The 25,469-nt window shown below is 42.5% G+C and overlaps 1 protein-coding gene across 2 annotated transcripts in view; it reads right to left on the reverse strand.

Annotated features, from left to right (window-relative positions):
• cps1 (carbamoyl-phosphate synthase 1, mitochondrial) overlaps positions 1 to 25,469 on the reverse strand; it is a 275,872-nt gene that overhangs the window by 129,455 nt on the left and 120,948 nt on the right. For both annotated transcript variants that reach the window (XM_041201760.1, XM_041201761.1), the window contains exons 22-25: positions 16,074 to 16,215; positions 13,266 to 13,331; positions 13,117 to 13,180; positions 4,670 to 4,851 (exon numbers count right to left, since the gene is read on the reverse strand). In XM_041201760.1, coding sequence (XP_041057694.1) covers positions 4,670 to 4,851; positions 13,117 to 13,180; positions 13,266 to 13,331; positions 16,074 to 16,215 — 454 coding nt within the window. The remainder of the gene's footprint in view (positions 1 to 4,669; positions 4,852 to 13,116; positions 13,181 to 13,265; positions 13,332 to 16,073; positions 16,216 to 25,469) is intronic.

Below are 25,469 nucleotides of genomic sequence, written 5' to 3' on the forward strand. Positions count from 1 at the left end.
CAAAGACCAGTCAACTTACTAATCAACACATCTCACCGTGAAACCTGTAACTCACTGATCAATCAATGTCATTGTGAACCCAGTGAACTCACTAATTGATACATCTTGTTGTTAACCCAGTCAACACAGAGAACCCAGTCAACACACTAATAAATCCATCTCATTGTGAACCCAGTCAACTCACGAATCAAGACATCTCACCGAGAACCCAGTCAACTCATCAAGAACCCAGTCAACTCACTAATCAATACATCTCACCAAGGACCCAGTCAACTCACTAATCAACATGTTTCACTGAGATCTCAGTCAACTCACGCATCAATACCTTTCCCCGAGAACCCAATCAACTTACTGATCCAAAACAAAAACAAAAATGCCTGGAAAAACTCAGCAGGTCTGACAGCATCTGCAGAGAGGAACACAGTTAACGTTCCGAGTCAGTATGACTCTTCAACAGAACTAAGGAAAAATAGAAAAGAGGTGAAATATAAACTGGTTTGGGGGGTGGGGTTGGTGGGACAAGTAGAACTGGATAGAGGAACCGTGATAGGTGGAGATAACCAAAAGATGTCATAGACAAAAGAACAAAGAGGTGTTGAAGCTGGTGATATTATCTAAGGAATGTGATAATAAAGGTACAGATAGCCCTTGTGGGGGTGGGTAGGGGGAAGGGATTGAAATAGGCTAAAAGGCAAAGATAAAACAATGGATGGAAATACATTTAAAAATAATGGAAATAGGTGGGAAAAGAAAAATCTACATAAATTATTGGAAAAAAGGGGGATCGGAAAGGGGGTGGGGATGGAGGAGAGAGTTCATGATCTAAAATTGTTGAACTCAATATTCAGTCCAGAAGGCTGTAAAGTGCCTAGTCGGAAGATGAGATGCTGTTCCTCCAGTTTGTGTTGAGCTTCACTGGAACAATGCAGCAGGCCAAGGACGGACATGTGGGCATGAGAGCAGGGTGGAGTGTTGAAATGACAAGCGACAGGGAGGTCTGGGTCATGCTTGCGGACAGACCGAAGATGTTCCGCAAAGCGGTCACCCAGTCTGCGTTTGATCTCTCCAATGTAGAGGAAACCGCATTGGGAGCAGCGAATGCAGTAGACTAAATTGAGGGAAGTGCAAGTGAAATGCTGCTTCACTTGAAAGGAGTGTTTGGGCCCTTGGACGGTGAGGAGAGGGGAAGTAAAGGGGCATGTATTGCACCTTCTGCGGTTGCATGGGAAGGTGCCGTGGGAGGGAGTTGAGGTGTAGGGGGTGATGGAGGAGTGGACCAGGGTACCCTGGAGGGAATGATCCCTGCGGAATGCCACCGGGGGGGTGAAGGGAAGATGTGTTTGGTGGTGGCATCATGCTGGAGTTGGCAGAAATGGCGGAGGATGATCCTTTGAATGCGGAGGCTGGTGGGGTGATAAGTGAGGACAAGGAGGACCCTATCATGGTTCTGGGAGGGAGAGGAAGGTGTGAGAGTGGATGCGCGGGAGATGGGCCGGACACGGTTGAGGGCCCTGTCAACCACGTTGGATGGAAAACCTCGGTTAAGGAAGAAGGAAGTCATGTCAGAGGAACTGTTTTTGAAAATGGCATCATCAGAACAGATGCGACGGAGGCGAAGGAACTGAGAGAATGGGATGGAGCCCTTACAGGAAGCGGGGTGTGAGGAGCTGTAGTCGAGGTAGCTGTGGGAGTCGGTAGGCTTGTAATGAACATTGGTGGACAGTCTATCACCAGAAATTGAGACAAAGAGGTCAAGGAAGGGAAGGGAACTGTCAGAGATGGATAATGTGAAAATGATGGAGCGGTGGAAATTGGAAGCAAAATTAATAAATTTTTCCAGGTCCAGACGACAGCATGAAGCAGCACTGAAGCAATGTACCAGAGAAAGAGTTGCGGGAGGGGGCTGGAGTAGGACTGGAACAAAGAATGTTCCACATACCACATAAAGAGACAGGCATAACTGGGGCCCATGCGGGTACCCATAGCCGCACCTTTTATTTGGAGGAAGTGAGAGGAGTTTAAGGAGAAATTGTTCAGTGTGAGAACAAGTTCAGCCAGACGGAGGAGAGTAGTGGTGGATGGGAATTGTTCGGGCCTCTGTTCGTGGAAGAAACGGGCGAACAAACTGAGAGAATGCGATGGACTCCTACAGATGGAGTCATACGGACTTGAAATATTAACTGTGTTCCTCTCTGCAGATGCTGTCAGACCTGCTGAGTTTTTCCAGGTATTTTTGTTTTTGTTTTTGTTTTGGATTTCCAGCAGCTGCAGTTTTTTGCTTTTAACTTACTGATCCATACCCCTCACCAAGCACCCAGTCAACTTACTGATCCATATATCTCATCAAGAACCCAGTCAACTCATTAATCAATTCATCTCACCGAGCACCCAGTCAACTCACTAATCAACAAATCTCATCCTGAACCCAGACAACTCACTGATAACCCAGTCAACAAACTAATCAATACCTCTCACCGGGAACCCAGTCAACTCACTAATCAATACATCTCACCAAGGACCCAGTCAACTCATTAATCAATATGCCTCACCGAGAATCCAGTCAATTCATTAATCAATCCACCTCATTGTGAACCCAATCAACTCACTGAGAATCCAGTCAACACACTAATCAATACCTCTCACTGAGAACCCAGTGAACTCACTAACCAATATATCTAACCGAGAACCTGGTCAACCCACTAAACAGTACATTTCACCGAGAAGCCAGTCAATCCACTAATCAATACATCTCATTGTGAACCCAGTCAACTCACTAAGAACCCAGTCAACACAGTGATCAATACCTCTCACCGAGAACCTGGTCAACCCACTAATCAGTACATCTCACCAAGAGGCCAGTCAATCCACTAATCAATACTTCTCACTGAGAACCCAATCAACTCACTAACCTATACATCTCATTGTGAACCCAGTCAACTCACCGAGAACCCAGTCAACACACTAATCAATACCTCTCACCGAGAACCCAGTCAATCCACTAACCAATACATCTCAAGAACCCCATCAATTCACTAATCAACAGATCTCACTGAACTCTCAACCCACTAAGCAATTTTGCTCTCCAAATCTATTCCAGTCTGTAATTATCAGAAATTGTAAAGTACTGTGTAAGCAGGCCTAGTTCTTTCTTTCTTGCTGTTTAGACAGCGTAAACTCACTCTCAGCTGTAGGAGCTGCGTAGTTAATTCGTTAACTGGTTGAACCTGGTTACTGTAACTCCACTTCAGTTTATGATCAATTCATGGTTCTTTAGTGCAGCCAAGGTAAATACATTCAGCTGAGGAAACTGAGTACAGACTTGGAATTTGAAGTGGGGGAGTTTGGTGAATGGGGGCGGGAGGGAGGAGGTGTTCGTTTCCTTTTTCTACCCTTCTCACCCTGTAGGAATTGGTTCTTACTCTACAACATGGAAAGGAAGTAAGTGTTTAGTGAGTATCTGATAAGTGGGTAAGTTCTTGTCTACCCCTAAGGTTTAAAATAATGCAACAAATTGGTGGGAAAGTGAATAAGATATATAAAGAAACAACATAAATAAGTGCATAATATAATTAAGTAGTTATTTAAAACACATTATGGATGGTAGGAAAGGTGATTTGTCAAGGCTGCAGCATGTGGCATCTCCTGGATAACATTGTGATCCAGGGCAAACATGTCTGCAAGTATTTGTGGCTTGAAAAAATACAGCTCAGGGTTATTGAGCTGCAGGCTGAGCTGCAGACTCTGCAACACATCAGGGAAGGGGAAAGTTACCTGGATGCTTTGTACCTGGAGGCAGTCACTTAGGATAAGGTCTTCTGATTTGGTCAGTGGTCAGGAACATAAGGGTGTAACTGTGAGTGAGGCAGGTAAGGGGATCCAGAGGACAGGAGTGCAGGAAAGTGAGCCTCTGCAATTGTCCAATAGATTTGTGGTTCCCTCAGATTGTTTGGATGAGAGTGGGGTCTGCAGGGTGGATGAACAAACTGACCATGGCACCATGGTACAGGAAGCCATTCAAGTGGGGGGAGCAAAAAGGAATATAGTGATAGTAGCGGACAGTATAGTGAGGGGGATTGACCGTGTTCTCTACAGCAAAGAGCAGAAGTCCAGGTGGCTTCCCGGTGCCAGGGTTCGGGACATATGCTCAGGACTGGAGAGAAACTTGCAGTGGGAGGGGGAGAATCCAGTTGTTGTGGTCCACATAGGTACCAATGACACAGGTAGAACTAGGAAAGAGGTCCTGCGTTGAAAGTAAATTAAAAATTAAAATTAAATTAAACTCTAAATTGAAAAGCAAAACCTCAAAGTTCATAATCTCTGGATTATTATCTGAGCTGCATGCAAACTGGCATAGCATACATAAAATTAGAGAGATTAACACGTGGCCTACTTCTGCTGCTACTTCATAAGTTCGTATGTTTGTAACACATCTCACTGAAAACCCAGTTGACCACTAATCAATACATCTCACTTGGAAGCCAGTCAACCTTTAATAATTAATGAAGAACGCTAATTATTTTTCTTACTTCAAGAATAAATCAAATTCTAAGAATTTCTGATTGTCTAAATGGACTGTTTGACAACACCAGCAGACAGGCAGAAACATAAGGGCTAGGGTAGGTCATGCACTAATGTGGAAGACCAAAGAAGAACAGAGTTGCTGTCTCACCTCCTGTTCGTAGATGTCCAAGATCCTTTCTAGCGAGAGCTCCTCAAAGTAAAGCCTGTCACACTCATCAAAATCTGTGCTCACAGTCTCTGGATTATGGTTTACCACCACAGTCTTCTTCCCAAGCTGCCTCAGGGTTCGGATGCTGGAGACAGCACACCAATCAAACTCCACACTGCTACCTGCAGACACAAGATTCTGATCTGAAATACAAGTCACTGCATGTAGCTTATTAAGAATCGCATTATGTACTTTGCCAACTTAAACCTACTATACACATGTACCAGTAGAGGGAGTCTGGAAAGGGAATAAAGGAATCCAATGTTTGAATAGCATTAGAAGCAGTCCTGCTCCTGAATGCTTCTGAATCTTAAATGTTTCTTCTCAAGAACTTTGCAATAGTAATGAAGATGGTGAAAATTTGAAGCATTGCTTTCAGGTATGTAACTTTTGGAAGGTGTCCACTTTCTGAAGACAGCACTTAAAGTCGGGGATTTAGGGAACACTTTGAGGCTGTAGCCTGTTAGACACACACGAGGCACTCTAGCCCAAGATTAGCAACAGGGTGCTTTGCACGGGTGTTCACATACACACACACTGATCTCACAAAAATAATCATCCAATTGGAAAAAATATTAATCTTGGATCATCTCAGAGTCGTTTTTCTTTGAAAGACACACGACCCCGGATCTTTGATTGCTGGCCAAGATAACACTGGATTCCTTTATTCCCTATTACTGCACTGCTGGCCAAGATAACATTGTCTATATCCAATCTACCACCTTTTGATGTGCACTCAGAGCCAGCACTGTATTCCCACGACTGTGATGTTTTGAAAGCGCAATGGTAGGTTTTGCAAAACAACGTACTAAACAAGAAACAGATGAGATAATTCATTAATATTAAACACTATGGAGGGAAGTCCAACCAAATGTGACTTCAGTGATGTCATACGAGATATCAAAACACAAATAATTGAAGGGTGTCTCTCCAGTCATAACTGAAAAGCACTTGAGAAAGAAAAGCCGTTAGAGCTCCTGGAGTTAGCAATATCACTATCGCTTTCAGAGTTCCGAGCTACTGAACTTGAGGCTGCCAACAGTAACTACCACACTCCTCCTGTGAACACTCTTCAGCACCTTTGTGCCAGGAAATCACCTGCAAAGCAACTAAAACAGCCTCACAAACAGAGCTGTAACCTGTCCAAACAATGTTTCCACTGTGGTGGTGCTTATCTGTGCGGGACAGAGTGTCCTGATACTGCTAAAAGTAGAAAACTCAACCGCCTTGCTCACGTTTGTTGTTCATCAGCAAACTCAAAAACAAAGACCAATGATGGGTGCCACATACACATACCACAATGAATGTGCTTAAGAATGTACTTAATGTAAAGGTGGATAATCCTGAAGATACTTTTGTGTTCTTATTTAAGACACAGCAAGAAGCCACGTGTGACAGTGACCAATGACTGCTCAAAAGTAGATGCTCTCATGGATACTGGAGCATCTGCCAACATCATGGGAGACAAAACAAACTTCAATCTGTAAACCAAGGAATAAAAAAATCTTCCCTTGCAAACCATGGTAAGTTCTCAGGACTTTTGAGAAATCAGTCTCATTCAGAGACACCAGACAAATGATGTACATCATAGCTGAAGAGTGTGATACACTTATCAGTTTCCACACAGCAACAGATCTGCTTATGATTGCCATCACATACAAAATTCCTACACATACCAACAATACTCTCAAATTTAAGCTGACCGCTTCACTGATATTGGAAAACTGAAAGGTGTTACATGCAAGCTGCGTGTTGACCTGAATGTGTCCCAGTCACGCATCAATGTAAACGAATAACGTTTCATGCCAGGAAGTAGACAGAGAAGGAAGTTCAGCACTAACTTAACCTTGACATTATTGAGAAAGTTGGGATGAGCCTAAACCTTAGGTCTCACTCATACAAGTCATCAAGACACCCAAGAGCAAGAACCAGATTAGAATCTGTGTTGATATGCAATCACCAAAGCTAGCCAGACAACGAGAAAGATACTTGATACCAACACTTGACAATTGACGATATCAAAAGGTGAATGGTGCTAAACACTTCGCTAAACTTGATCTCAATGCAGGTTACCATCAAATCGAGCTTGCAGTAGAATTGAAGTATCTTACAGTGTTATCCATTTCCATCAGACTTTTTCAATACAAGAGGCTTAACTTTGGAGACAATTCAGTAGCTGACGTATTTCAGCTCAAGGATTCAGTCTTCACTTCATGGACCTGAAAGCACGCTGAACATCAGTAATGACATTCTCATCTACAGTTGCACTGAAAGGAAACTTGAGATATGACTACATGCATTGCTTCCAACATCTTAGAGACATAACCTCACCTTAACCAAAATCAAGTGCCTGTTCAATAAAAGCATAATTGAATTTTTTGGTCATGTGCTCAGCAATGAAGGAGCTGATCCACAGAAAGTTGAAGCCATTGCAAACACTGCAGATCCTAAAAATGTGCAGGAAGTCTGGAGTCTGCTGGGTCTCATGTACTGTCGTCACATCATTCCTGACCTCACTATATTAACTGCCCCCTCTACCTCAGCTCTCAAAAAAGACAACCAGGTGGGAGTGGACTACATCACACAAACAAGCTGTAACACCAGATCAATCAACGGTTGTCAGCAAATTTCACAACTGCCTCTTTCAACCCTGAGAAAAGCACACAGCTAGTCATGGATGCAAGGCCCAGTTAGCTTAGATGCAGTTCTCGTGCAGAAACACAAGGCTGGTAACCCATCAACTGATGCAATGGTAAGCCGATCGCTAATACTTATGGAGCAATGTTATTCACAAGAGAGAAGCACTCTCAAGCACAGGGAGTTATCTTACACTTCTTAAATAAAAACAAAAAAACTGCGGATGCTGGAAATCCAAAACAAAAACAGAATTGCCTGGAAAAACTCAGCAGGTCTGGCAGCATCGGCGGAGAAGAAAAGAGTTGACGTTTCGGGTCCTCATGACCCTTCGACAGGCAAGATCAAAGGTAGTGGGCTATCTTTCACGACATCTGTGGCTGATGGTCAGTCCTAGTAGTTGTGAAGAAAAGGTTGCTGAAGAACATCTGCAGTACGTAAGCCTAAATGCAGTGGTAAAGTCACTAAAACTAGCTGACATCAAAGCAGCAACAAAATGTGATGAGGCACTGCAGCTATGTGTGACAGCTATAAAATCACAAAAATAGAAACAAGTGATTGGCAGAGCATCTACAAACAAAATCACTCATTCTACAAGACCTTCACAATGTTCAAAATGAGCTCTTCGTTACAATCACAGCTGATCTTGTGTTACGCGGCAACTGCACTTTCATTCTGTAATCATGGAGAGTAATATTGTAGATATAGTACATGAAGGTCACCAGGGAATTGTCAAAACCAAGCAACTCCTTTGAAAAAAGGTACGGTTTCCAGGAATTGACCGCATGGTAGAGCACAAAATCCATCAGTGTTTGCCATGTCAAGCAACTACAATGTCAAATCTTTGTGATCACTCAAGATGTCAGAACTACCTCCAGGGTCTTGGATTGAAACTAATGTTGCTTTCCTAGATTTTCACACTGGTAAATAGCTGCTGTTGTCACTGATGACTAGAGCAGATTCCCAATCATACAGAAATAGTTATGGCTACCTCACTGAAAGCAGTCATCCCAAACATTGGCCAGATTTGCGCTTTGTTTGCAGACCCTCAAATGGTGAGAGTACCATGGAACCCCTTTCATCAGGGATGAGTTCAGTAAATTTGCAAACTACCTGGACTTCACTCATCAAAAAATCACACCATGTTGGTCAAGAGCTAATGGAGATGATGAGATTTATGCGTTCCTTAAAAAGTGATATGTACAGTTACAGCTGAGTGCAAGTAGTGGACAGAGGAGTTGGATCAGTGTCTCCACAGTTACAGAGTGACTCCTCAGTCAACCACTGGAAAGCCTCCAGCTGCATTCATCTTTTCACATCATACACACACACACACACACACCTGTCTTGAAGCTATCAACATATAATTGGAATTTTTTTTTAAATAGAGGTTTAGTCTGTGGGCGTATCTTAACTGGATTAAAGCCAGCTAGGCTGGGTGCTTTGATGTATACTAGTTTTGAGATGTATACTAATTTTGAGATGTAAACAGAGAAGTAGAGGTACATTTGCATTTTGTTGAATAGAGCACTCAAGAAGGGGATGAAGTCTGGCACCTAGCTAGCAGAGACCAAGCAGTGTTTATATTACTAATAAAATTGGTACTATGAAAGGAGTTTTATTGTTAGAAGAGGTGGAGTTCAAAGCGGTTGATGATACAATGAGAATTTACATTCAAAGAGATGTGTTGGATATAACAAACAGCAGTTATGAGCGTGCAGGGCAGAAGCAATGTAACATCAAAGCCTGTAAGCCTACCACTGTGTCTGAAAAGGAACCAAAGTGAAAGGAACCTCTTTTTGAATTTGTAAGGTGAAAATGCTTTGCCTGGTGTCTGCTTAAAGTCTATGGGTTGCTATTGCCTTAATGGAGATTAATTTGGGAATTTGTTAAAAGTTATGATAGTAGTAATTTGTAGCCATGTATATATATTTAACTTGTGTAAATTAATAAATGTCTCATATAGTTTGATAAAAAAACCTCTCAAGAACTGGTGGTCTGATTCCTGAATTTAGAGCTGCCTCTCAAACATATCACTTGAAAATATAGGTTATGACGGTTGTTCAAAGTTTCTCCTCTAGGATTTTTAAATAACTCAGCTTTACCAACTGCTGGGTCATAACAACATCTTCCTGAGCTACCCCACCAAACTAACTATCATAATGTACGCAAACGTGACAGAGGACAGGAGGATCGAATGAGAGTGAATGCAGAGTGAAACATGAAATTTAGAGCTACACTACCAAAATTAAGAGATAAAGTGCTGGGAAACATGATTGTCATGTTGGAAAGCAAACAAGCCTCAGTGATATCCAGCTATTTGATACGATTGATCAAAGATCACTGCTAAGATCACTATAAATCATCACATGAAACATGTCATTCTTCAGAGCACGGAAAACACCATTTGCAGCATGGAGTCCACTTTAGACGCTGAAAACTCAGATGAAGAACAGGAGTGAAATGAGACCATATCTGATGTCAGACGATATCCTACTCGTGAGAGAAGATGTCCACCATGCTTAAGTCATTATGTTGTGAAGTGAACTATTTTCACTTGGTGAATAAATCTTTCATCTCATTGTTAAATCAATACAAATGTTTGAATATGTAATAGTGGTTACTGGTGAATTTGAATGTTCAAGTTATGTTTGTTTACACTTTTGGAATTAAACCATTGAAACACGCTATGCCTCTCATTTACTAAGGAGGGGAGGGATGCCGTGTATTGAAAATTTCATTCTGCACCTTGTCCACTTAAAGCTACCATAGACATGTGCCAGTAAAGGGAGTTTGGAAAGAGAATAAAGGAATCCATTGCTTTAACATCATGTGCAGCAGTCCTACTCCAGTATGCTTCTTACTGAATCTTACTAATCCTTCTCAAGAACTTCACACAACAGTTATCTGCATTCTCAGCATCTGCTGCTACATGTTCGTCTACCACCACTGAAAGCACAGTGTGGAGTTATCCTATCCGTTATTTCACACCTAGTGTCAACTTCTCCATTAAATGCAGCAAAAGCACAGCAAGCAACTTATACCATTTCTGTTTATACAGCAAGCATCAAATTTGAAAGTACTTCACCTGCAATTAATTACTTTGTAGTGCAATCATGTTATATAGGCAAAAACTTCAGCTATTTTACATTTAAGCCCCCACAAACAGAATCAGGATAAAGGATCAGTTAATCTGCTTTGGTAATGTTGATCAAGAACACAGAAGCTCTCCTGTGCTTCATCATTAATACAATGTTCATCTCAACAGGCAGATTGGACCTCAATTTAATGTTTCAACTTATTTCCAAACATGTAGCGTTCCCTCAGTAATATTGCAGTTGAGCCACTGTGAAAGTTAAGGCTAGCAAGGAATTAATCTTGAACTGCATGAGGCCAGTGGAATGTGCAATCCGCAGGTCCTCATTGGAGTTTGCCCATTGAAGAAGTACAATTTTGACATGCAATGGGCCTAAAATTTGTAGAGTGTGAGTGATTTTGTTTGTAGATGTTCTGTCAATCATGCCTTTCCAGTTTTATTGATTCTATAGCCGTCATACATAGTTGCAGTGCCTCATCATGTTTTGTTGTCACTTTGATATCAGCTAGTTTTAACGACTTTACCACCGCATTTAGACTTATGTAGTCAAGATGTTCTTCAGCAACCTTTTCTTCACAACTACTAGGACTGACAGTCAGCCACAGATGTCATGAAAGATAGTCTGCTGGGTTGAGCTTGCCTGGCTGATGGTTTAAAACACTATGTTATGTCCAATTTTATTAAAAGTTTGAGAGAAATATGTTAATTTTTAGTACGGTAAGCAGTGGGAGAGGATGGCTTAGGCTCAGGCTGTCCACTTTCTGCACCTTGTGGGAAGCTCTGGATGCTTCATTTGTCTGGTCTGAGCAGAAAGCTCCTTCAATCACTTGTACTGAAGCTCAAGGTTTCTGATCTAAAGAAGCAGCTGGCAACACAGACACTTCGGGGAAGCTGAAGGAGGTCACCCAGCACATGGAACAAGTTAGTTAGGAAGGAAAGAGGGCAGCAATCCACTCAATTGGAAGGAGGCACTCCAGGAATCTGTCAAGGATATTGAGTTGACAAATGGGTACTGAATACTGGCATCATGTAAAACGTAGTTGCTTTAAAAACAGGAATGAAGTGAAAAGGCAGCAGACAAATTGCAGGGTTAGTGAAAAAAGACAAGCTCTTCTGGCAGTTTCAATGAAGGTGCCCAAATGGTGAGCTGTCCCATAAGTACCGGATAAAGGACATCAGAAGGTACGCACAAAAGATTTGAGGGGTACAGGGCAGCCAAAAAGCAGGTTCATGTTGGAACAAATGTTATAGGAAGAAATCATACCAGCTTTTGCTTAGCTGCCTACAAAACAATAACACATGGATGAGAAACTGGTTGCATTTTTGTAGACAGAGGCTTTGAAATAATAGCAATAAGCTTTGCTTGAAGATCAGTTATGAGTGGAAGGTCACGGAGATCAGTTTTGGGACTATTGTTCTTTACAAACTTCATCAACAATTTGGACAAAGGCATTGGGGGACCTGTCCTTAAGGTTTTAGATGATAGAGATGTGTATGAGTCTTTTCAGTCTTTGATTAGATCTAGGTGTGATAGAGGAACAGTGGTAGGTGTAGTATTGTGCATGTAGGTAAGGCTGAATTTTACAGGGGAGGTAGTTGGGGAGGTTGCTTGAGCAACCCCCCACCCCAATTAGAAAAGTCATAGGAATAATATATTGGGAGAGGAGGAGAAGGTTACTTAGACAGAGAGGGAAGAGGTAGGGAGAGAATTAAATACACAAGGTTGAGCATTGTAAATTGGAAGCTTTGAGGGGTTGGAAGCCAGTGTATGTCAGCAAGCACAGGGCTGTTACTGAACAGGACAGAACAGGGTGAGCTTAGACACAGGCAGCAGAATTCTGGATGAGCTGATATTTACAGAAGGCAAAAGGTGGAAAGTCAGACTAAATACAACAGTCTGAAGATGATAAAGGCACAAATAAGAGTTTCAATCAAAGATGGAACTGAGGCAGGGAAAGATTGTAAGTGAAATTAAGGAGGTGGAATTAGACAGTTTATGATGAAGAGGACATGGGGTCAGAATCTCAGCTTGGGGTCAAATAGAATGTAGTTGTAAACAATCTGGTTTAACTAAAACCTGAGAGGGATGTAACATTTAGTGAGGGTATAAAGACTTTGACATGGGCTGAAGAGACATTTTCCAAAAGTTTCACTGAAGGAAATTGCAAACCTTCCAAAATTGGACAATGAACAAGCAGTTTGATAGAACAGCACCATTGGAAGGCTGGTGTGAGAGAGAAGATGGTGAGGTTGAGCTGAGTATAATGAGCATATGTGCAACTTGATACAATGTCTCCAGGTGATGTTGCCAAGGACCAGCATGTGGCCGAAGAAGGGGGAGTCAAGGATAAATGCTTTGGGGACTCCAGAGATAACAGTGGGAAGAGATGCCATTTTCTGTCTACACTGAAATGATAAGAATCGATGGCAGTCCCACCCAGCTGAACAACAGAAAAGAGAGAGTGCGCCTGACCATGTCAAAAGCTGCTTTGAGATTGTAGAGGATGAGGAGAAGGAGGGATAGTGCACCACAGTTCCAGTCAGTTGCGACTTTGATAAGGGCTGTTTCAGTGCTGTCACCGGAGCAGAAACATGATCCCAAAGCTTCAAAAATGGAGTTGTGGACTGGGTAGCAACAATTTTTGTTTTAATTTACCTATATGGTACGGTCCACATCCCAGCACCATTATTCCATGATCATTGAAATCCAAGTCATGCTCCTGAAACAGAAACAGGATTCATCTATTTTTGATCAAAAGTACAGCGGAAACCAGTAAATTAAAGATCTGACCTAGCAAGACTTACCTCTCCATGGTAGGTGGAGTACAGATAATTGGTGATAGCTGGATACTCTGCAGCAAGCGTGTCAATCTAGCAAAGAAAAGCAATTGATGAGAGTGAATGGGGCTGGCCATTTGGGCCATCTTAACTTGCTTACATTTATTCAAAAAACCTTTCCCTCCATTACTCATCCAGGAGAATATTCCACCCTATGTGTGACTTTTCCTGATATTTCCCTAAACATTTCTTTCACCAGTTTTAACTAGTGACCCTTTGTTTTATTATCCTGGCATGCTATGAAATAATGCTATTTATGTAACTCTATAAAGTCCCTTCTCCGTCACTTCCTTTCAAAGTTTACCAACCAATCCTCCGAGTCTTTTAGCTTAGATATTTCCCTTGGCCTAGGATTTCCTCTCTGGTTGCAATCATGATATTGCACCCAGAACATGCCTGAGCCTGAGTCTGTCCAGTTAAGGTTGAACTGCATCAAGTTTCTGTGAAAACTGATTAACTCAGTGCTAAAAAATAATAGTATACAATAGCCGATTACTACTGCCCAGTTTGTGTCCTTGCCAAAATGTTAACCCCATTGATTTTTACAGCAAAGTTGGCCATTCAGCCCATGCTACCTATGCTAGCTCTCCAAAAAGAACTGTCAACCTTCTCCCATTTCACAACACTAATTAACCTGATTTATACAGCTTATCATATTAAAAACCTCACATGTCATGACCATTATAAGCGCAGTGATTGCCACTGCTATGGATGCAAAGCCAGTAGCCATTTATCTCAGGACCATCCTAGGAGGTGACTAAACACTGATTCTGTTTGGTCATGTTGGGTTTTAATGTTAGGAGTCAGAAGAGGAGCAGCAAGAAGAGGAGCTTATTTTATATAGTGACTAACACAGTAAAATGTACCAAGGTGTTTCACAGGAGTGTGCTCAAACAAAATCTGACACCAAAGCCACAAAGATGTTCGGAAAGTGACCACAAAATGTGGTCAAAGATAAAGGTTTTAAGGAGGCATCTTAAAGAAGAAGGGGGAGGTACAGAGGTGGGAAGGTTTAGGAAGAAAATCACAGAGCCTGGGTCCAAGCAGCTGAAGGTACAACTGCCAGGGGTATGGTGAATAAAAGTGGGAATATGCAAAGACCAGAATTGGAATAGTGCAGAGATCTCAGAGGACTGGAGGGATGGAAGAGGTTACAGAAACAGGGGGAGTAAGGATATGGAGGGATTTGAACATAAGTATTATAAAATCCAGGCGTGGTAGACCAGGAAATGGAGTGTACATTGTAGAACCTTCAGGTGGGTGTTAGGATGTAGAGCACTGCGGCTTCAGGATTGGAGTTGCAGTGTACAGTGTAAAGACTCCAGTTAAGAGAAGTGACTAAAGCAGAGAGAACTGGCAGCAGATTTAAATTTTAAAGCATTATGATGGGGGGAAATAGGCAAGTCTCTATCCCCTCTGGTTGGTTCCCTCTAACACAAAGATAGGTAGGAATGACACAAAGATAGGTAGGAAAATATGTTGTGAAAAGGACATAAAGAGGTTGCAGACAGATATAGATAGGTTGAGTGAGTGGGCATAACATTTGGCAGATGGATGAAAATGTGAAGTTGTTCACTTTGGCAGGAAGAATAAAAAAGATTGTTACTTAAATGGAGAACGACTGCAGAATTCCAAGGTGCAGAGGGATCTAGGGGTTCTTGTGCATGTCACAAGAAGTTAGTATGCAGGTATAGAAAGTAACTAAGAAGGCTAATGGAATGCTATCCTTTATTACGAGAGGGGTTGAACATAAAAGTAAGGATGTTATGCTTCATTTATACAGGGCACTGGCGAGACCACACCTCAAATACTGTGTGTAGTTTTGGTCTCCTTATTTAAGGAAGGATATAAATGCATTGGAGGTGGTTCAAAGGAGTTTTGCTAGATTGATACCTGGAATGAGTGGGTTGTCTTATGAGGAAAGGTTGGACAGACTGGGCTTGTTTCCACTGGAGTTTAGAAGAGTGGGGGGTAACTTGATTGAAGCATATAAGATCCTGAACGGTTTTGACAAGATGGATGCAGAAATGGTTGTTCCTCTTGTGGGTGAGTCCAGAACTAGGGGGCGGTGTTTTAGGACAAAAATTAGGAGAAATTTTTTCTCAGAGGCTGTGCGCCTTTGGAATTCTCTGCCTCAGAAGGTGGTGGAGGGGGGGTCATTGAATATCTTTAAGACAGAGGTAGATAGATTCTTGTTAGGCAAGGGAACCAAAGGTTATCGGGAGTAGGTGAGAATGTGTAATTAGTAATACAAACAGATTAGTCATGATCTTATTGAATGGCAGAGCAGGCTCGAGGGGCTAAATGCTCCTATTTCTGCTCCTATTTCACATGTTCGTATGTTGGGGAGTCTGTACAAGGGCTAATCAGTTTAAAATTGTTACTGAGCATGAGGAAAGAGAGGTTAGAAGAAATTTCTTCATGATGCAAAGTGGTTGGATCTTGCGATGTTTTGGTCCAGGGAATGGTTGGTACAGAGACCATGATTCTCTTAAAGGAAAATTGAATAAAAATTTGAAAAATAACTGAATGGGAAATTAGTGGTTAGAGTGCTCTAGGAGAGAGTGGTTCTGATGATGGACTGAAATGCCTTTTGCACTGCACATTTTATGAATCTAATTGCTGTCTTGCTTGAGATTAGATAACTCAAACATATACCAAAGATTGAAACCAGGCTCTTCTACCTTGTTATGACTTAGCAGTTGAAAATGATGGTTTCCAATAAAGAACAGGGGCATGCACATACAGCTTACCAAGTACATCACAGTGACTGACCTGCTTAATCTGTGGTTTAATGTTCCTTTGTACCCTCAGCTTCCTTGCATCGAGTTCAGTTAGGCCAATGCAGTCCCCAATCTGTCGGTCTGAAAATCCATCTTGCTTTGCTTTTAACAGCAATTCGTCAGTGATGGTTTCACTGATGGAAAAGACCACAGCAGTTAAAGTAACAACACAACATGAAGACTGTATAATTAACTCTCTCAAACATACATGCTTTGTAAATGCAACTATACACCACTTGGCTTCAGCTGCAGGTCAGGTTCAAACAGACCATGAGTACCCTTGCCTGGGCAAGGCCTCAGTGCCTAGCAGATCTGTGGAGAAGTACAGAAGCTCCTGGTTTCTACCACCTCCAATGGCAGCTCTCAGGTTCTGTGAAGATTTGACCCTTGGACTCCAAAGGAAGGCAAAGTTTACTTCCTTTATTTGGTCATGTACCACTTGTAGTGAAGTATTATGTGGGCCTGTTGCTAAGCAAGGCTGACTGCCTATGGTTTCACACCATGGCCCAGGCAACAGAAACAGAAAATGCTGGAAGCTTTCAGCAGCTCAGGCAGCATTTCTTCAGAATCTGGCAGAACTTCATGCACGTTAACTTCCCTTACTCTCTCCATAGGCACCTTTTCAGTATCTACAGTATTGTGTTTCCTGTCCCAGATAATCCAAATCCATTCATCCACTCGGTCAATTCCATTTTTACTAATCCTGGATTTGGTGCCAGTTATTCAACAGTAGATTCTTATAGGGCAGAGACTGATTCTCACATTCAACATTATAGGCTGGTTGAAACAGCTTCTTCTTTATTTCCTATTTCCCTTCCTATGTCATTTCTATCTATAAAGGAGAGCAAGTGCTTTGTCCTGGCCTCTGCCTCCAGCCTGTTGTTCCAACATCAGCCCTTCCAATAGTCCATATGTAAGTGACATTGATATAGAAATGTCTAACTAATTATCACTTCAAGTCACATTGTGAGAAGTTGACTGCTACATGATGAATCATGCATAACAAGGTAAGGTGAAAAAATCAGTTTAAAATAATACCTACCACTTAACTTAGAAAGTTTGTGCTCCTCATCATCTTTTCGGATGGAGCATGCCTGTGAGTGACAGTGTGCCAGGTGAGGGGCAGATCATGACAAGTTTGTGTGGAGTGTGCATGCACGGGTACCAGGATGAAATTCGACTGTTTTCACTATAGTGGGTTTAGTAGATTTTTATGGTTCGTCCCAGGTGCTGAGGCTCTTCAGTGCTCCAGCCCAACTGGATGGATGGCTGCTGGGTGACAAGAGCTATCCATTGAAATGGTGGCTTCTGATGCCTCTCCGCCACCCAAGAACAGAGGCAGAGCAGCATTACAATAGGAGTCATGCCTCCACAAGGGCAGTGATAGAGAGGACCATAGTTCTTCTGAAGATGCGCTTCTGATGCCTGGACTGTTCAGGCACTACTCTACCCCACAGAGTGGGTGTCTTTGATAGTGGTTGCTTGCTGCGCTCTCCACAATCTGGCACTAGCAAGGGGGGATCCACTGGAGGAAGAAGATCTTGAGGCAGCTCCACAGGCCACAGAGAATGAATCCAGCGGTGGATCAGAACAGGAGCCCAGGGAAGAACATGGTGAGGACGCTGAGGCAGACTTTTGGAACCTTCAGCGAGGCAGGGACACCAGGGAGGCCTTGATTCAATGCTCCTTCAGCCAGGCTGCCAAGGCAACGCTTTCACCTCAGCCTCCTCACCGGATGTTTGAAATGACTGCTCCATTGAACCCGAATTCCACTCAGTACCTGTGCAATAAAGTTTGGAGCCACTCACGTCCAGCATGAGATGCTGACATGCCCTGCACCTAAAAAAGTGAAGCATACTCAGGCCATTAACACAAAAGCAAAATGTATGCAATGTTGACACTCACAGAAAATGAAAGTAACAATATAAGGTGTTCATGCTCACACCAGTAAAAATAAAATTGCAGAACAGAAGATCACCCGTGAAAAGTCCCTCTTGTGCTCACAGTGCCTTAAACTTATGTTTGCGAGTGCTGCATCTTGGTGATTTCCCCCCTTGCAGGCAGCAACATTGGAGACAGCCTGCTGACTGTGCTGTCCTGTTGGCCTTGATGACCTTGACCAGTGGAGCCTCTGCAGGCCCTGTCTGGAAGGGAGAGTCCAGCACCATGGCTAGGCACTCCTTAGTCATCTGAACCTCATCAGGCAGAGTGGTCACTGGCAGAGTGATGGAGGAGCTGCTGCCATCATCCAGAGCGCCTAGAGGAGCCCGCAGAGATGACAGGCTAACATGAGGTTGGTCTGCACCTCCCTGCTTGCAACTGGCAGAGATACTAGGTGCCCTATCCATCTCTCACACTTGCAGAGACCATCTGATGCCATTGCCTGTGTGAGGGCTTGCAAGTCTGAGCTCAAGCCCAGGAGTTCGTGATTCTGTTCTTGGAGTTGCCTCTCCATTAGAGTCGCCCCGCTGAGGTTCAACACAGTACTCACAGAATCACAGAGTACAGAAGAGGCCCTTCAGCCCATCAAGTCTGCACTGACACATGAGAAACACCTGACCTACCTACCTAATCCCATTTATCAGCACTTGGCCCATAGCCTTGAATGTTATGACGTGCCAAGTGCTCATCCAGGTACTTTTTAAAGGATGTGAGGCCACCTGCCTCCACCACCCTCCCAGGCAACATCATTCCAGACCATCACCACCCTCTGGGTAAAACTGTTTTTCCTCACATCCCCCCTAAATTTCCTGCCTCTCACCTTGAACTTATGTTCTCTTGTGACTGACCCTTCAACCAAGGGGATCAGCTGCTCCTTATCCACCATGTCCATGCCCCTCATAATCTTGTACACCTCGATCAGGTCACCCCTCAGTCTTCTCTGCTCCAACAAAAGCAATCTCTCTTCATAACTTAAATGTTTCATCCCAGGCAACATCCTGGTGAATCTCCTCTGCACCTCCTCCAGTGCAATCACATCCTTCCTATAATGTTGTGACCAGAACTGCACACAGTACTCCAGCTGTGGCCTCACTAAGGTTCTATACAACTCCAACATGACCTCCCTATTTTTGTAATCTATTCCTCGATTGGTAAAGGCAAGTGTCCCATATGCCTTTTTCACCACCCCATTAACATGCCCCTCTGCCTTCAAAGATCTATGGACACACATACCAAGGTCCCTTTGTTCCTCAAAACTTCCTAGTGTCATCAGAGTGTGAACCTCTACACAGGCTCACTGCAAAGCATGTTTAGTGGTATTGGGGCACAGAACAAGCAGATTTCACTTGCATCAAACAATTAGTGACGACCATGCCAGTGCTGAGATTCTATGATGTCAATGATGAAAGTGATCCAGTGAGACTGGACTTGGAGCAACTCTCATGCAACAAGGACAAACAGTTGCATTTGCATCCAGAGCCTTAACACAAACTGACTGACACTACCCACAGATTGAGAAAAAGTGCCTGGTTATTGCCTTTGCTTGTGAGCAGTACAAGCAGGGGAAGCGGATATACATTGCCGACATACTGTCAAGACCTGAAGTCCCCTTGAAGGAAGTTAATGATGTTAGTGCCACGTGTGAAATATTCCAGATTCAATGAGAAGCAACAGCACGACATGCTCTGGAAGTCATCAACCCAGAAGAGATACTGAATCTAACAGACAAGCATCTAAGCTCAGATCAAGCAAATCACACAAGAAGATGCAACTCTCCAAGTGCTACAGGAAATAGTAATGAAAGAATGGCCTGAAACCACCCAGGACACACCTGTTGCTATAACAGAGTATTGGGCAGACAGATGAAGTGATTGTCCAACTTGGCATCTTGTGCAAAGGAACTAGAATCATCATCCCTTGATTCAAGAGATGCTGAAGCACATCCATGCAAGCCCATCAAAGAATTCAGTCTGGTCTGAGGAAGGCAAGAGAATTGCTCTACTGGCCAAACATGAACAATGAGATTAAGGATCACATCGGCTAGTGCAGTGTTTGTAATAAACATCAAGATAAGCAAGCTGATGACTCAGGGCATCCCAGACAGACCACAGATGAAGCTTAGAGCAGACCTTTTCATTCTCTTTGGAACTGACCATATCGCCACTATCAACTACTATTCAAACTACTGGGAGTTAGACAAGCTGAAGTCAACGACTACCAGCGAGATCGTAGAATGCCTAAAAGCACACTTCAGTCATCATGGCATTCCTGACATTATGATGTGTGAAAATGGTCCTCAAATGAAGAATTCAGACACTTCATGAATGATTAGGAACTCAGCACTACACATCATCTCCACACTATCCACTGTCAAATGGAAAGGCTGAGGTAGCGGTGAAAATTGCCAAAAAGATCATCAAATAATTGAGTAGATCCAGCACAAATATGTATAAGGCAATCTTAGAGTGAAGAAACATGCCTACTAAGGCATGGAAAATAGTCCAGTCCAATGACTAAGGTCATGCCACACCCAAATTACTCTTTCAAAAAAACCACTGAAGCCAGAAGTAGTAACAGGAGTGATTGACAAAATCAAAGTAAAATGACAGAGAGCCAAATTTCACTTTGATAAAGCAATCCAATCAGAGTTGAGAGTTGGAGATCTGGTCAGAGTGCAAACAAGGAATGGAATGACCATTAGTCCCAGAGGTCAACTGTTCCCCAACAAATACAATGGATCAGCAGCAACAGTCACAACAACAACACTCCCCTGAGAGGCAACGTCACACCATGAACCGGGAGAAACCAGACGAAGAGACAACAACAACCCATAAATGTACCATTAGAGGACCTGAATGCTTTAAAGATTGTATGTGCAATACATGTGTGGAGACAGACAACAGTGAGACAGACTAGAAAGAACAGTTTTCTGTTCGGCGTGATGTGTATCCGGGCAACTTGCAACCATAAATGATTGCATGCACAATGTTTTTTTTCATGAAAAGAGGGATATTTGGAGAAATGCTTTTGTGCACTCTTATGTACAGTGGCTTGCATAGTCATCAGACGCTAAGGTCATCTTGGGTGAAACAAAGGCTTTGGACAGGAGCCATTTTATCCACCATATGGAACAGTGAGGGAGATAGTAAATAGATTTTAAGAGGAAGTCGACAGGCTGGTGGAATGGGCAGGTGAAATCCAACACAAGTAAAAGCGAGATGATGGATTTTGGTAGGAACAATGAGCTGAGTCAATACATGTTAAATGGTATAATTTTAAAAGAAATGCAAGAAGAGAGGGGCCTCGGGGTGTTTGAATGTGGCAGGACAGGTTAACAGAGCCGTTAACAAAGCATATGCGATTCTGGGCAAAGAGGCATGGAGTACAAAAGCCAAATAAACCTGAACAAAACACTAGTTCAGCTCCATCTGAAGTACTGTGTCTAATTCTGGGCAGCACACCTTCAGAAGGCTGTGAGGATGCAGAAAATATTTACTAGAATGGTTCCAGGAATGAGGAAATACTGTTACATGGATAGACTGAAGAAGCTGGGATTGACCTCTTTAGAGAAGCAAAGGCTAAGAAGAGATTTGATGGCGATGTTTAAAATCATGAACAATTTTAGTAAATAAAGAGAAACTGTTTCCAATGGCTGAAGGGTTGATAAACGTAGGGCACAGATTTAAGTTGACTGACACGAGAAAAAACATTTTTACACAATGAATTGTTAGGTGTTGGAATGCACCGCCTGATAGGATGGAGGATACAGGTTTAATAGTAGCTTTCAAAAAGGCAGTTGGATAAATACTTGAAGGAGAAAAAATTGTAGGGATACAGGGAAAGAGGAGGGGTAGGGAAAATTGGATTGATCTTCAAAGAGTCAGCACAGCTCGATGGGCTGAATGACCTCCTTCATTGCCCTATGATTCTATGATAACTTTTCACTGTCTGCCCTTACTTACTGAATCCTCACAGCCCACTGAAAAACAGGGTTCCATCAATTAGCAAATTCAGCAACTGACTGCAGGTTGAGCTTAGCATCTTTGGCCCTTTTTGAGAAACTGTGATCACAAGCTGTTAATGGAAGAACTGATTTTTCACCCAAGCTTCTCTTTCAAAGAGAAAAAAGGTTGGTCGTGTAGTTGGGAGACACAGCTGGTGGTTCCAATACCAGCCTCAGCTTCGATGCTCCAGATTGATGTGGTTCAGAATGGAGTTGGGAGGTGAGGGGGAAGACAGCCAGTTTCTGCCTCTTCTCCACATAGCATGCATTTCCAAGACTGAGAACATGGGTGTGTTAGAGGAAGTCCTGCTTGAAATAGGTGACATCTTCATCAGGAAGTGTAAATGACACAGGAGTTATGATGCCTCTTGTTTTCCTGCAGTCTGCATAATGAGTCAAGGTCATTTCCACAGGACAAACCTAGAAATGATTGTTCAGGGTTTCAAGGCTCTGAGGGGATATGGAAGACAAGTTCAATAGAAACTGTAGTAATTGAACAGTTTTCAGGATATATCTGGTACAATTCTTCTAATGATGTTTTTTTGTTCTCCACACCCGCCTTAGAATATGAACCTTTATGTTAATTATTTCATTTTTTTAAAAACCAAAACATCATTGATGTCATTACAAGTGATAGAACAAAGAACAAAGAAAAGTACAGCACAGGAACAGGCCCTTCGGCTCTCCAAGCCTGCGCCGATCATATTGCCCGTCAACTAAAATGATACATCAAAAGTACTTAATTGGCTGTATAAAGCTTTGAGATGTCCAATAGTCCTGAAAAGTTCAATTTGAATGCAAGCTTTTCTTTCTTATTAATTTCTTGGCTGATGTGCTTAAAAAGAACGAGTCTCAAAAGACCACCCCGAAGATGCTGTGCCCACCTCATTAGACCTGCACACCCTCACATGCAGATCTTACTTACGTGGCAACAGTTGGCTCAATGGCACAAATAACCATTAAAGGCCTGGTGAACAATTATATAAGATGGTTCTCTAGAAACGGTCCACCCCAAATTTTATGTTATAGGATATGAAATAAACATGTCAGATAGCACAATCTTATAAGTTATACCATACCAGCATACCATGTTCAACAAAAGGAACATAAGAAATAGGAGCAGGAGTAGGCCATCTGGTCCCATGAGCTTGCTCCATCATTCACTAGGATCATGGCTAATCTGATTGTGGCATTAACTTCTCTTTCCTGCCTTCCCCCACACCCCAGCCCTTCGCTCCCTTGTCAATCAAAAATCTGTCTAACTCACCCTTGAATATATTCAATGACCTAGCCTCTACTGCTCTCTGGGGAAGAGAGTTCCAAAGATTATCAGCCCTCAGTGGAGAAATTCCTCTTTATCTCTGTCTTAAATGTGAAACCCCTTATTTTAAAACTGTGCCCCTAGTTCTAGATTACCCCATCAGCGGAAATGTCCTCAAAGCATCTATCCTGTCAAGCTCCTCAGGATCTTGTGTTTCAATAAGGTCATCTAATGGGTAGGCCCAACCTGCTCAACCTCTCCTTATAACACAACCTCTTCATCCCTGGGATGAACCTAGTGAACCTTCTCTGAACTGCCTTCAATGCAAGTATATATCCCTCCTTAGCTAAGGAGAGCAAAAATGTACACAGTACTCTAGGTACAGTCTCACCAATGCCCTGTACAGTTGTAGAAAGACTTCCTTACTTTTATACTCTAGCCCCCTTTCAATAGAAGGTCAAAATTCCATTTGCCTTCCTAATCACTTGCTGTGCCTGCATGCTAACTTTTTTGTGTCTCACCCCGAGGGCACCCAGATCTCAGTGTACTGCAGCTTTCGGCAATCACTCTCCATTTAACTAAGGTTCTGCTTTTCTATTCTTCCTGCCAAAGTGGACAACCTTGCATTTTCCCACATTATACTCCATCAGCTAAATTTTTGTCCACTCACTTAACCTATGTCCCTTTGCAGGCTCTTTTTATCCTCCTCACAACTTCCATCAGCAAATATGGTTACAATACATTCAGTCCCTTCATCCAAGTTATTAATATGGATCGTAAATAGTTGAGGCCCCAGCACTAATCCCTGTGGCACTCCAGTAGTTACAGCTTGTCAACCTGAAAAATGACCCATTTATCCTGACACTCTGTTCCCTGTCAGTAAACCAATTCTCCCATTCATGCTAAAATATCACCCCCAACAGCTTGAGCTTTTATCTTGAACAGTAACCTTTTATATGGCACCTTATCAAAAGCCTTTTGAAAATCCATCTATCGGTTCCCCTTTATCCACCCTCCTTGTTACATCCTCGAAAAACTCTGATTAATTAATCAACCATAATTTCCCTTTCATAAAACCATGTTGACACTACCTGATTGTATTTTGGTTTCACAATGTCCTGCCTTAATAATGGATTCCAGCATTTCCCCAATGACAGATGTTAGGCTAACTAGCCTGTGGTCTCCCGTTTTCTTTCTTGAATAATGATGTTACATTTGTTGTTTTCCAATCTGCTGGGACCTTTCCAGAATCTAGGCAATTGTGGAAAATGCATCCACCATCTCTACAGCCACTTCTTTTCAGACCTGAGGATGAAGGCCATCAGGCCCAGGGGACTTGTCAAGCTGTCGTGCCATTAGTTTTCCTACTACATTTTATCTAGTGATAGAGATTGCTCCAAGTTCCTTCATCCCTTTTGCCCCATGACTTTCTAATGTTCTTGGGAATGTTTTTTGTGTTTGCTATGATGAAGACAGATACAAAATACTTGTTCAAATTCTCTGCAATTTCCATGCTTCTTATTATTAATTCCCCAGTCTCACCCTCTAAGGGATCAACACTCACTTTGTCTGCTCTTTTCCTTTTTATATACTTGTAGATGCTCTTACTGTTTGTTTTTACATTTCTTGCTAATTTATCTTTAACTTCCTTAGTTAGCCACTGATGGTGCATCCTTCTTGTTGAATCTTTCTTTCTCAATGGAATTTCTTGCAGGTGTGTTACCACAACAGCCTAGCAACAATCTAGGTCAGTGACTAGGCAAAGACAAAGCTGCTAATTTGCATGAAAGAACTGATAAAGCCACCAATGGAAAAACATAGCTATGGCATCAAGCACCCACATTTTGGCTGTTACTTCACATGTTCCTCTGTCAGAAAAAAGGATATAATAATTTTTGAGTTTTTCTATAAGTTTTCAGAACTTTTGTCTCCTCATTGTGAGATTGTCCTTTAAGTTTTCACATCAAATATCACTTACTTGCTACATCAATGCATTCTTGGCACTATTACATGATATATCATAGCCAGGATTTTACGGCTCCTCCCACCCAGCGGGATATTACAGTCCTGCCGAACTAAATGGAGATTGAAATAGCTCGTTGCAACCGCCGGGGGAGACACACTGTGGCGGGGCTGTAAAATCCTGCACCATCACCTCACTGGACACAATTACATGTTTATAT

Source organism: Carcharodon carcharias, chromosome 12 (assembly GCF_017639515.1).
Source record: "Carcharodon carcharias isolate sCarCar2 chromosome 12, sCarCar2.pri, whole genome shotgun sequence".
Taxonomy (NCBI): Eukaryota; Metazoa; Chordata; class Chondrichthyes; order Lamniformes; family Lamnidae; genus Carcharodon; species Carcharodon carcharias.